Source organism: Toxorhynchites rutilus, chromosome 2, assembly GCF_029784135.1.
Source record: "Toxorhynchites rutilus septentrionalis strain SRP chromosome 2, ASM2978413v1, whole genome shotgun sequence".
NCBI lineage: Eukaryota > Metazoa > Arthropoda > Insecta > Diptera > Culicidae > Toxorhynchites > Toxorhynchites rutilus.
Genome location: NC_073745.1, coordinates 33,886,047 through 33,900,387, shown reverse-complemented (window position 1 = coordinate 33,900,387; position 14,341 = coordinate 33,886,047). Strand labels below are relative to the sequence as shown.

The 14,341-nt window shown below is 40.6% G+C and overlaps 1 protein-coding gene across 1 annotated transcript; it reads right to left on the bottom strand.

Annotated features, from left to right (window-relative positions):
- Positions 1-6,721: 6,721 nt before the first annotated feature.
- Positions 6,722-12,067, bottom strand: LOC129765654 (uncharacterized). The gene has a single exon (XM_055766062.1). It carries the CDS (start codon positions 12,065-12,067, stop codon positions 6,722-6,724), a length of 5,346 nt encoding a protein of 1,781 aa, XP_055622037.1.
- Positions 12,068-14,341: the final 2,274 nt, after the last annotated feature.

Below are 14,341 nucleotides of genomic sequence, written 5' to 3'. Positions count from 1 at the left end.
ACGTTTGGTTGGAATATGTTTGGTTGAAATATGTGCATTTTTTTATGGGACCCCCTCTCCTTTCCAGAGGAGGAAAGGGTGTCATACCAACATAGAAACATTTCTCGTACCCAAAAACCCTCACATCCCAAATTTAGCTCCATTTGCTTGATTGATTCTTAAGTTATGCAGAAGTTTGTGTTTCATTTGTATGGCAGCCACCTTCCCCTTAGAAAGGGGAGAGGAGTGTCGAACCACCATAGAAACATTTCGTGCTCTCTAAAACCTCTACATGCCAAATTTGGATCCGTTTGCTTGATGGATTCTCGAGTTATGCGAGTGTCAAACCACTATAGAAACATTTATTGCCCCTTATATTATTAGTATTCATTGATTCTCGAGTTCTCCCATAGAAACATTTATCGATCCCTGAAAACTGTTTATGTCAAGTTTAATTCCATTTGCTTGATTAGTTCTCGAGTTATTCAGCCCCTCTTCGCCTCAGAGAGAGGGGAGGATTGTCAAACTACCATAGAAACAATTACTGCCCCCTAATTCCTCCACATGCCAAATTTGGTTCTGTTTGCTAAATTAGTTCTTGAGTTATACAGAAATTTATGCTTCATTTGTATGGCAGTTTCTCCACCCCTAAGAGAGGGGGGAGAAGTATCTATCCAACATAAAAAACATTTATTGCACCCTAAAACGTCCACATACCGAATATGGGTTCGTTTGCTTGATTAATTCTTGAGTTATAAAGAAATTTGTTACATTTACATTACATACATTACATTACATACCAAACGAATCGGAAATTCCCTAAGAATTGTTTAATATGCTATAATTACAATCCCATAGTCTGTATATGGTTTAAATTGAAGAAAATTGATGAAAATTGTCCATTCGTGTGTTTTCTCCTTCAGAGCTGTCAATAACGAGCAATTTAACGACGGGCATCGAAGGGGAAATCGTAAAATGTAAAGTCTCCGTGAACAAAGGAAAAGAAGAAGAACGAGTTCAATTCAATTTCACTGAGAATATAGTGATTTATTTTGTTTTCTCCGGGTTAGATGTCTTCTAACTGATACGCGTAACCAAAATAGAGTTGTTCTCAGTTGAGTAATGTCAATACAGATAGAATTTGTTTTATTGATGAAAAACGCCGATGCTCCGTCACATGCTATAAAAAGTGCTCTGCCATAAACAAAATTCTGAAAACCCCTGGTCTAGAGTATAAACAGTGGATCTCGCTAAGGCAAACTTTCATTCTTCGTGAGGAAATCGACTGAACAACATCGTTTCTGGGCAAGCTGGACGGCGAGGGATCGGATGCCTTTCTCAAGGAAATGGGGATAGAGGAGTAATATTATGGATAAAGTAAAGTTTTCCAATGGCCTTTTTGAAGGTTAGAGACGAATGAACTGAAGAAGTTTAAAGTCTCAAGCAAGGAAGGAAGGCAAACTTTCAGTATCATTCTGTATTCAAAGCAATGAATATCGCTTGTAATGTATTGGTAATGAATCTCTGCTGAGGAAAATGTTCAGCCTTTTTCCAAGCAGTTAACATTGTTTGTTTTCTGTCATCAATGCATTGAATTGACGCTATGATGAAGCAGGTATTAAGTTTGTGCACCAAAAAATTATTTGGGGAATACAGGGTGGGTCATTTAAAGTGGAAGGATTTGTTTTTGCAATAGCAAAGTAAAGAAGTGGAATTTTAAAATTTTTTTTTTTTTGAAATTCATTTATTTTGGTCCAAGGAGATTTGTTCTAACTACTTTTTGATTATGATATCTCGTAAATGACCGCCTCTGGCCTTGACCGCAAAATGTGCCCTTTTTTCGGCATTTTCCATCACTTTGCCCAATGTTTCGGCCGATATGGCAGCAATTTCTTGTCGGATATTGTCTTTCAGTCAAATCAGGTGATCTCAGTGGCCAGTCATAATCGCCGTTTTTCGATATTAATCTTCCGGGGAACATTTCGCGCAATAATTTGGTCGTGGCAGCCGCTGTATGGCATGTAGCGCCGTCCTGTTGGAACCAGTAATTGTCCAATTCATTTTCACGAACAAATGGCAATAAAAAATCGGTTATCATTGTCCGATAACGCTCCCCATTCACGGTTACCGTTGCTCCATTTTCGTTTTCAAAGAAGTACGGGCCGATGACTTTATCGGCATAAATGCCACACCACACAGTAACTTTTTGGTCGTAAAGAGGTTGCGTTTCGATGAATTGAGGGTTTTCAGTAGCATAAAACCGACAATTTTGTTTATTCACTCCTCCATTCAAGTTGAAATGCGCCTCATCAGACATTATGATTTTTTACCAAAAGCCACGTTCATTTTTGGCCATTTCGATGGTCCATTTCGCAAAATCAAGTCGACGTGGTAAGTCAGATGGGTTAAGTTGTTGAGCCATTTGAATTTTATACGGAAACATTTTCAAATCAACACGAATTATGCGTCGGAGAGTGGTTCGAGCGATGCCTAACTCTCGCGAACGATGGCGACCTGATGTCGATGGAGTCTCTGCAACACTGGCTCGAACGGCATCAATATTCTCGTCGAAACGTCTTGGTCGTTGTCTGGACAGATGACTGGCATTACCAACACTACCAGACGATATAAATTTGGCATATAATCGACGTATAGTGTTGTCTCCAGGCGATGTTTTAACTTTATTTTTATTTTTCCACGCACGTTTAGTTAACACAATTGAGAAGTTATTTTGAATGTACAGCTGAACAATTTCAGCGCGTTGTTTAGGTGTGTATTGTTCCATGGTTAAAATTGTACTGAAATGACGCTTCCAACGCGGTATGACATTTGTTAATCTGACATCTCTGTCAAAAGTTATGGGGTTGCCAGATGCTTCCACTTTAAATGGCCCACCCTGTACCAAATTATTCAATAAGTTATATTAAGTTACAAACTGACCCGGCAAATTTCGTCCCGTCCAAAATTTGTTTTTTGTTATCAATACCTTCAAACATTCACGTTTTCTTTCTAAGTGCAAGTTCATGAGTCCAATCACAGAACTGTTCATTGATTGATCTTTTAATCGACCCCGTTGAATTTACCTTTTACTAAAACATTCCTACTACTTCTACCAAAACTCATCATTATAATATCAGATTATTTTTCAGACATAATTTTCGTTCTCGTTCAAGATTTTTCAACCACTTGCAAATAACCACCACTTGCAAATAACATGCACAAGAATGAATCATCAAATGATTCTCCAATAAAAAATAATTCAGGGCGACCAAACTGGTTGAATGGTTATTGCAAAATTTTCGTAGCGTTATGAAATAATATCCGTAGTTATAAACAAGCGACTTGAATTAAAATACAGCGTATTTCTACGTGAACAGTGCGGTCGTATCTTAAACACAACCTCCCATAATTTTTCATTACGGTGTCCATTTGCATTTTAGGGTTGTCCAAAAAATCAATTTTTCCTAATTTTTTTTTCCAAAAATGACTTTTTTTCAAAAATTCAAAAAAATTTTGAACTACTAGACCGATTTCAATGTTTGGCATATCAAATTAAAGCGAATTAGCTGGTATTTTTTCAAAAAATGCTACGACTTCAGAAAGTTTTGAGTTTTGTTTTCGTTGCTATTGATTGTGTTTGTTTTTAATAGTTTTCATGGTCTCGGAACCAAGGGCCCTATTTTTTTATATTTTTTCTTAAAAGCTGAGGATTTTTTACATAGCATATCCAAAAAATCAGAGAGGCGTTATTATTAAACGATCCCGAAAAACCATTTTTCCCCTTTTTTCCAAAAACGACTTTTTTCAAAATTGTATGACTTTCAAACTACTGGGCTGATTCCGATGATCGATATACCAATTTTAAGGTCAATGAGTTGTTCTTTGAAAAAATACTACACTTGCGTAAAAATTGGATTCTAGTCCCATAGATGCAGTCCTGTCGCATTAGAATATTGAAAGAAAACTGAAAACATGCTAACATTATTAATTATTTCAAAAAAAATTAAGTGTGGAGTTTCTTCTTTGAAACGTACGTATTTATATCGTCTAAGTATTTGCTCCATACTAATCTGTGATTTCTGTTTGTTTTTCATATTTTTAAATCAATTGGAGCATCTCATAGTAATCGTGATCGTTTTTTCTTCGCTGTCCGTTTCGAGTTTATCAAATATAGAGTACCTAATGCTAATTATTTGAGAAAATTTATTGCCTCAATCGTAAGAACACAATGGAATCCCAAATGATATGTCACTCCTGTGCTATTGAGCTAAAGAGAGAAGATGGAGTCATCTGTAATGGATTTTGCCGTTCTTTTTTCCATCTAAAGTGTGCTAAACTCACAACCGCTGGGTGTGAAATGATTGCAAATAAATCTACCATACTTTGGATGTGTAATGCCTGTCCCAAAATTATGGCAAATGCCACTTTTCGGAGCGCAGTATCATCCTCCAACACGGCACACCAGTTAATGAGCGATGAACACAGCAAAACCTTGCCAAAATTTGAAGAGGGAGATTGAACAAAATACAGCTAAGTTGAATACATTAATCAATCAACCGAAAACCCATGAAATGACACCACGATCGAGTAGAGCTGATGCCTGTCAATTTTTACCGAAAAAGAGACGACTATTGGATATCGAGGACAACAGCTCAAAAATCCAGTGTGAGTACCGTGGAACAAAAGACGTGACACTAAATATAACGATTCCTCTTGCTGCAAAGTTGACAGAGGTAGAAAAATTTTGACTGTAGCAAGCAAGTTGCGGATTTAGTGAAGTGTAATCTCAACACCAACGAAACCGTAGACGTATACGTAGACAAAGTTAGTTCCGAAAGGCAAAAGTCTCGATGATTTAACTTTTGTGTCGTTTAAAGTTGCGATGGGTCTACAATACAAAGAGGCAGCACTCTCAGCAGAGACGTGGCAAAGAGTAATAATCTTCCGGGAATGCGATTTTGATCACACTAAAAAACGCACTCCGTTTCGTTTCCAACCAACCCAATCGAATTCATTGCTCATCCAGTAGAACCGCTCAAATTGCAAACTCAACTTCGCCTGTTACTAGAGAACCTATGCTAAATCGTGAAAGTTTCCTCGTCAACAAACCGTCATCCAATCACGCTCAATACCCTTTCACAATATACAGGGTTTTCCATTTCGGGCTTCCGAAAGTATGCAGTCCTGCGCTGACAACCGTTTGACATAGCTGTCAACCAAAGCGTCATATCGTTAGTTGAATGTCTGCCATTTGACAATATGGATCGTTTTAGCATCGCACAACGTGTTAATTTTGTTAAATTATACTATAAAAATGAGGAAAAACCGGCAAATGTTTTTCGAGCATTACGGACGGATTTTGGTCGTCATGGACGGCCTACAGAGCACACAATCGCTAATGTAGTGCGTAAATTCGAACAAACTGGATCCGTAGCGGATATTGTGAAACCTGTGCATCATCGCAATGTGCGTTCGGTCGAAAATATTGCTGCTGTTGCTGCCAGTGTGGAGGATGACCCGAATGTTTCGATTCCACGGCGTGCTCAGCAATTGGGCTTGTCAAACACATCATTGTGGCGAATTTTGCATTTGGACTTGCACCTACATCCATATAAAGTCCAACTGGTACAAAAATTAGAGCGTGGTGACCATGGAATGCGTCGGGCATACGTCGATTGGGTGAACGAACAACAGCAGCAAAATGCTGAATTTTCGCATCAAATTTTCTTCAGCGATGAGGCACATTTCGAGCTCGGTGGCTATGTGAACACCCAAAATTTCCGTATATGGGGCTCAGAAAATCCACACGTGATTGTTGAGAGGCCATTGCATCCGCCAAAAGTCACTGTTTGGTGCGCATTATGGTCTGGTGGAGTCATCGGGCCGTATTTCTTTGAAAATGAGGACGGCGAGACGGTAACTGTGAATGGTGAGCGCTATGGCCGCATGTTAACCGATCTTTTTTTTGCCACAAATTGAAGATATGGATACGGATGACATGTGGTTTCAGCAGGACGGCGCCACGTGCCACACAACACGACCGAACATGGCCATATTGCGAACGAAATTTGAGGGACGCATAATTTCGCGTTTTGGTGATGCCAATTGGCCGTCCAGATCATGCGATTTGAACCCGCTAGACTTTTTTTTGTGGGGTTATGCGAAAGACCGTGTCTATGCAAACTCTCCGCAAACTCTTGAACATTTGAAAGACAACATTCGTGAAGTTATGACCGAGATACCGCCCCATATGTGCCGAAAAGTCATCGAAAATTACCTGTTCCTGATCACCTGATCAAGGTGTGCGAGGAAGCCCTAGGTGGACATTTGAATGATGTTGTTGTTCGGGCTCGGGCAATTGTACGGTGGACTGTATTTGGTATGTATGGTATTCCATAGACCTTGGCGAATGTAGGTGTCCACACAGAATTACCACGGGTGGGGTTCTTGTGTGGATCTACAATCTTGGTCGGAAATGAATGACACTGTTCGGACTTGTTTCAAATTTATTTAATTGTTGTTGTCTTTACAAAGGTTGGAATAAAACTCAACTCTTACGTCTGTACTAACTCGCTTATATAGCTTTCGCAACCTATTCGATATGCTACCATCGGTTAATGAGGAAAGCAATGTTGCCACGTTTGCGCTACAAATGTTACCGAGGAACCTTACTGCTAAAACCTTACAATGTATATTTTAATTCTTCCGTTTAGAACGGAACATACTCCCCCCGAGTGAGACGTTATGTTTCACTGCTCTCCGGTTCGCGTTGATTGACTTCAATGGGCAAAACTGAAAGTTTGGTGATGGGACGGCGATAACTTGTACCTCCACTGCAGACATCCACAACGCGAATTAAGTTATCAGATCCAGGATGAACTGCTACTATTCGACCCAACTTCCACTGAAGTGGTGGACGATTCTTATCTTGTAAAAGCACTATCATTCCTGGTTGTATGTTTTCTGAAGTGATCCAATTTTTCTTACGAAGTTGTAGGCTGTTGAGATAGTCATTTGACCAAGCATTCCAAAAATGTTGGCGCATCAGTTGAATGTGCTGCCAACGGTTGAGTCGACCAATTTTTTCATTTGTGTATGATGGTTCTGGTACAGCTGTTAACTGCCTACCTATGAGAAAATGTGCTGGCGTGATAACTTCCGGATCCGTTGGGTCGTTAGAGATAGCAAATAGTGGTCTTGAATTAAGGATGGCTTCAATTTCGCATAGAATAGTAGCCATTTCTTCGAATGTTAACAAAGCATTTCCAAGAACTCGCTTCAGGTGTGTCTTTGTGCTTTTTACGGCTGCCTCCCAGAGGCCACCGAATTCGGGAGCGTCTGGCGGAATGAAATGCCATTTCATTTCTCGTTTCAGGCAAAACTTCTCTATTTGGTTGACTTCATTTTGATCCTGTAACAAGCGAAACAATTTGTGAAGCTCGGTGGAAGCACTTCGAAAATTTGAACCGTTGTCAGAATGCAGCTCTGACACCATTCCTCTTCGTCCTACGAAGCGCTGAAGGGCTGCAATAAATGCCTCTGTCGTGAGATCTGATACCAGCTCTAGATGAATGGCCTTTGTCGCCATACAAACAAAAACTGAGATGTACGCTTTCACAATCTTGGGTCTATACTTTCCTTGCTTTACCATAACAGGACCGGCGTAGTCTACACCAGTGATATTGAACGGAGGGGCAGGTGATACTCTTTGTTTCGGCAAGTCTCCCATTAATTGAGAAACACCAGTTGGATTAGTTCTGAAACATTTCACGCAGCTTCTTATGATTTGTCTTACCGTTGAACGAACGTTGATAATCCAGAAGCGCTGTCGAGTTGCTGATACCAACCCTGAAACTCCAATGTGCAGAAGTTCGTTGTGCATTGTTCTAATTATTAGTGCAGTCACAATGTTCTTGTTCGGAAGGATGAGTTGATGTTTTGATTCATTTTTTAAATTGGAGTTTTTCAGCCTTCCACCCACACGTAGTAAATTGTTGGCATAAATTGGATTGAGAGGGCCAAGAATCTTGCATTGGAGACCAGACTTGAGACGCCGAATTTCATCTCCAAACTCTATATGCTGAATCACTCGTATGATTGTTGTCGTTGACTCTCGAATTTCTGCTACTGTCAAATGGCGTTGAATGATATGATTGTTCTTTTGATGACAGTTATTTTTGAATCGTAAAATCCAACCGATCACTCTTTGCAGCTTTCGGAAACAACTGTACTTGCTAAATACCGGAAGCAATTCCAATATTGTTGCTGAATGACTCATGATCACTGGTTTCATTTCAGGTAAATCTTCTTCCGGGACGTCGTTCAGTGTTTCAAAAATGATGGTTGATGTGGTAAGGAAATTGGGACCATTCCACCACATGTCGTTCTGTGCAAGGATCGTTGGTAGTTGGCCTCGGGACACCACATCTGCTGGGTTATCACACGATTTCACATAGTTCCATTGATACTCTCCCGAACCATTGCGGATTTCCATCACGCGATTTTTGACGAAGGTTTGCAATCGGTCGGGATTTTTCTTCAGCCAAGCAAGTACAATTTGGCTGTCAGTCCACAACATTATCTGAGAAAAGTTCATTTCTACAGCATCAATAATCTTCTTCACCAGTCGTGTCAGCAGTAACGCGGCGCACAATTCCTTGCGTGGAATCGTCAATTCGTGTAGCGGGGCGACCTTCGATTTTGAACTCAACAGTCGACATTTTGCTGAGCCATCGGGAAACAAACTTCGCACGTATACACATGCGCCATAAGCTAAATTGGAGGCGTCTGCAAAGCCATGCAACTCAAAATCAATAGCTCCGTTGTATGTCACTTGACGAGGAATCGTTATTTTCTTAAGATGAGGAAGAGTTTGTTTTATATTGCACCATTGTTGAACGAATGATTCTTCGACTGAATCGTCCCAGCCGATCTTACATTTCCAAAGCTGTTGCACGAGTAGTTTAGCTAACACAACTGTTGGGGAATATAATCCCAATGGATCATACAGCTTTGCTACCTCGGAGTATATTCGTCGTTTCGTAGTTCGTCGTTTTTGATCTTCAATATGTTCTAACTCACCAGCAATCAGCAGTTCGTCGGATAACGGGTTCCACGTCAGACCAAGTATTTTAGTCACACTATTGATGGATCGGTCTTTCCAGGGCTTCAGCGTTTCTTGTTCTTCAATAGGACAATTGTGCAATAGTTGTGTTGAATTGGAGCACCACTTGCGAATTGGAAAACCACCTTTCGCTAGCATTCTTCTCAGTTGATTGATAGCTTCGTTAGCTTCTTCGAATGTATCTGCTCCAGATATCACGTCGTCAACATAACAGTCCTTGCGAATGATATTGGATGCTATGGGAAAATTCGATTCTTCTTCTTTTGCAAGCTGTATCAGACATCTAGTGGCTTGAAACGGTGCAGAGGCAGTACCATACGTTATTGTTGTCAGCTCCAATACCTTTACTGGGTCGGATGAATTTTCTCGCCAAAAAATTCTCTGGTAATGAGTGTCATTAGGATGCACACGAATCTGTCGGTACATTTTCGTAATATCGCCCGTAAACACATATTTATGTTTCCGGAACTTCAAGATGATTGCCAGTAATTCATTTTGCACGACTGGTCCTACCAAAAGGACATCGTTGAGTGAAAGGTCACTAGATGATGGTTTGGCACTGGCATCAAACACCACTCTACATTTTGTAGTAGAACTGTCGGGACGGAGCACAGCATGATGTGGCATAAAATACGGATTAAGTGGTCGCTTATCTTTGGTTTCGTCCACTTCCTTACAGTGGCCTAGCTGCTGATATTCGCGTACAAAATCGATGTATTGACTCTTCAGATCTGGGTTTCGTTGTAGTTTGGTCTCTAACATATAAAAGCGTTTCAGGGCCAATTCTCTGCAACTAATTAATTCGTTTACATTGTCCTTGAATGGAAGTCTCACTACGAATCTTCCGGTTTCGTCGCGGGAATGTGTAACGGAAAAATGTTCCTCACATCGTTGTTCATCGGTAGTTGGTTTCGGATCGTCCTGTAGCTCTTCGATTTGCCAAAACTTCTCGATCGAGTCCTCAATCGACTGTATAGAGGCGATCTGTGAATACTGCACGTTGTTATCGGCACTGATTGAACCTGTTACGATCCAACCGAGGTGGGAATCACGCAATTCGGGAAGTCCGTCTTCCAACACTAACTGGTTCGGCTTCAATAATTTGAAAAACAATTCGGCTCCAATCAGAATATCTATTGTGTTCGATTTGTAAAACATGGGATCTGCAAGTTGAATTCCACTGGGAATATTCCAGTCCGTAATATCAATGTCCATTGAAGGGATTTTTCCTGTCACCTTTCGAGTGATCAAACATTCCAATGATGCTTGGAAACTGCTGTACTGAGATTGGAACTTTACAATAATCTTCTCGTGGGCGGTTGTCTTCAGGCTGCTAATACCAGCAATGGCAATGTTAACTCGCTGCTTCGGAATTTCCAGTACGTTGGCAAATCTTTCACTAACGAAGTTCACTTGCGAACCGCTATCTAAAAGAGCTCTACAGGAATGCTGTCTTCCATTCTTGTCGGTGACCAGGACAACAGCTGTCAACAGTAGTACTGTCTTCGATACACGGGCACTATTACAGGAACATGTAGATACTGGCATTTGGTTCTCGTTGCTTGTTGACGGTTTATCGTTGGTGGGCTGGTTTCTTACCGTTATGTTTTCGTTTCTGATAGTCTCGGAATTTTGCATCGGACTAACGTCTTCATGCAACTGCGTATGATGTCGTTTTTTGCATATGCGACATGTTTTCGACGATGGACAATTCTTTGAAATATGTCCTTTGCGTAGACAATTAAAGCAAACTCCGGTTGATTTGATCTTATTCATTTTTTCTGCACTCGATAACGCGTTCAGTTTATCGCACTGATAGTTCCGGTGAAGTGCAGCACAAAAATCACATTTTTCATTTGTGTAATTTTCGTCGGATACTGCAGCATGCGTTCGTTGGTTGTTTATTTTAATTTGAGTTCCTGATTTAGAAACAAACGGTTTTGGGATTGGCAAGGAAAAAGCAGCTTCACATCGCTCTAATACTTGACACTGAGATTTTAAAAATTCGATCGTCGTCTTATATTTCGGTAGTTGACCGGGTTTCAAGGTTTGCTCCCAATGTTTCCGGGTCGTCTTATCGAGTGCTGCTGTCAGTAGGTAAATTATTATCAGCTCGGACATGCCTAGTAACTCTTGTTCCATGTATTCTAGACTCTCCACGTGCTTATTGCATTCGTCGACCAGTTTGCGTAATTCAATGTTCGATTCTGTAGACATCTTTTGCAGTTGTAGAAGACCACGAATATGTGTTTCGATAATCACTCTCCGATTTTCATAGCGTTCCGTAAGGATGTTCCATGCTTTCGTATAGTTTCCTTCATTTATTGTTTTGGAGTCCAATACGCCAGCAGCTGATCCAATCAACGCCTTGTCAAGATGATACAACTTAATCGCATCCGTATCTCGGGATTGGGCCATCACATCTAAAAACATGGCTTTAAACTTCGGCCATTTTGTATAGTCTCCATCAAACGTTGGAATTGGAGCTTTTAATGGTTGCTGATGGATGATAACTTGTGGCGGCACTGCCTGCGCAATGTCTGCTACGTTGTTTTGCATAAGCGAATGCTCGATGATAGTAGATGTCAAGTCATAAATGTCTTCAAACCGCTGACATTCTGCTTCTTGATTTTCGATTTCCTCATCAGGAATGATGGCCAAAATTTGATTGTGGAAGCCGGAGAACTCGTCATATAATGATTGGAGTTTTCGCGCATACACTCTCAGCTGCGCCAGGGTAACTGGAATATCGGCATTGTCGATGATCGATTTGATACGTGTAATTTTCAGAAGTGTCTGTCTACGTAGTCGAAAAAGCGGGTTCAGTTGCGAAATGGTTTTCGCATCGGCAGCAATGTTATCCATGATTGATTTGTTCCTATCGGGTTCGTCGGGAAATCCTCGGAAAATTTCAGATTCTCCTTCGTTTTGGTTCGTCTTTTTCGGTGAATGTTGGATTGGCATCATCAATTGATTTCACTCGTCTTCCGTGAAGCTCGTTTGTGCACGGCTTCTTTGGCGCACTTTTCGGTTTTCTTCTTTTCGGGAACTTTTTCACATATTGACGGGAATCGCACTCAGTAATCCATATCCGGCTCGTTCGGACCAATGTTCGGGCTCGGGCAATTGTACGGTGGACTGTATTTGGTATGTATGGTATTCCATAGACCTTGGCGAATGTAGGTGTCCACACAGAATTACCACGGGTGGGGTTCTTGTGTGGATCTACAATCTTGGTCGGAAATGAATGACACTGTTCGGACTTGTTTCAAATTTATTTAATTGTTGTTGTCTTTACAAAGGTTGGAATAAAACTCAACTCTTACGTCTGTACTAACTCGCTTATATAGCTTTCGCAACCTATTCGATATGCTACCATCGGTTAATGAGGAAAGCAATGTTGCCACGTTTGCGCTACAAATGTTACCGAGGAACCTTACTGCTAAAACCTTACAATGTATATTTTAATTCTTCCGTTTAGAACGGAACAGTTGTATTTCACACATAATGGCATAAACCAAACCTTAATTTGAAATAAAAGTTTCATCGAAATTCGAATTCTAAGTGTGTTTTATTTCAATTTACTTTCGGAATTTAAAGTTGGAAAACCCTGTATTTCCAAAATGTGAGGAGTCTTCGCACCAAAACCAACGATCTGTTTCTGGCGTTTTCGATGTGCGTTTATGATATCGTGGTACTAACTGAAACATGGTTGAATGAAAACTTCCTGAACAGTGAACTGGTAAATAACTATACTTTGTATCGTTGTGACCGAAACCCTGCCTCCAGTACGTTCCAACGAGGCGGTGGAGTGTTGATCGGAGTGAAACAATCACTTCAGTACATCAGTTCTAGTGGACAATTGCCAGCGTCTAGAGCAATCGATCGTTCGAATTAAATTGCAATCTCTCTCGATTTTCATTTGCTCTATCTACCTTCCGCCAAATTCTAATGCGGAACTGTACGATGCACACTCATCCAGCGTACAGCAAATTTTAGAGCAGGCGTCCGAAATAGATTTAGTAATAGTAATAGGCGACTACAATCTGCCTCACTTGGACTGGCGATTTGATGAGGATACAAACTCGTTACTACCCATTAATGCGTCATCGGAACAAGAAATAGCGCTGTCTCCTCTTTCTATGCAAAGCTGTATGAGATTATTCGAAATAATGTACCGATCAAAAGAAAGTCTAGTCGTGCCAAATTCAAACAGCCATGGTGGAATGTCGAACTGCAAAATGTACGCAATCGTTTGAGAAAATCCAGGAACCGTTTCTTTAGATCTAGGAGCACACTACACAAAGACAAGTTACGCGAAATCGAGCATGAATATAACTCTCTACAGATGGCATGCTCTAAAAATTATATGCATCGCATTGAGAGCAACATAAAGCTTGATCCGAGAACCTTCTGGAACTACATCGCAAGTCGCAAAAAATCAAAAGGTATACCCATCAACATTCGCTTCAACGGAGAGTCAGCTGAAAGTGAGTTGGATTCTGGAAACCTGTTCTCGTCGTTCTTTCAAAGTGTGCTAAGTAATAACTCACCACCCTTGACAGAATCGTACCTGAACAGTTTGCCGCAGTACAATCTCAGTATACCACGAGTATCCTTCAGTCAACAAGATGTCATCCGAAAACTTGTATCCATCGATGCTTCAAAACGTGCAGGTCCGGACAGACTTCCTCCTCTCTTTGTTAAAAACTGTGCTGCATCCCTCGCCTTCCCTGTTTCCATAATATTCAATCGGTCACTTAACGACTGCGTTTTTCCGAGTTTATGGAAAATAGCGGCAATAACTGCGATTCACAAATGCGGTAACATTCACGACGTAAGCAACTATCGTTCAATTTCAATACTTCAATACTGTTTGTCGAAGATACTCGAAAGCATGGTGCACGATGCCATATATGAGTCCGTGCATCACGTCATCGCCGAAGAACAACATGGTTTTGTTAGAAAACGTTCTACAATAACGAACCTAATAGGTCATATGAATAAAATGAGTGCTTTACTTGACTTCACTCAAATTCGCCTGTCAAAGCATTCACTCAAGCTTTTGCTCACATCCGTATGATAAAAAACGAAAATTGAGTGTTTACTTTTCGAACATCACAATTCGTATGAAACTCCGAAAACTTTGACTGTGCCTCTAAGCAGACTCAGACCGCACTTCGCAGGGGATCGTTTGGTGAATTACGTAAAATTTAAGTTTATAAGGCATGCATCAAA

What these genes read in the sequence shown, in the direction of transcription:
- LOC129765654 (XM_055766062.1), bottom strand. Translation starts at nt 12,067, where the DNA reads ATGCCAATCCAACATTCACCGAAAAAGACGAACCAAAACGAAGGAGAA.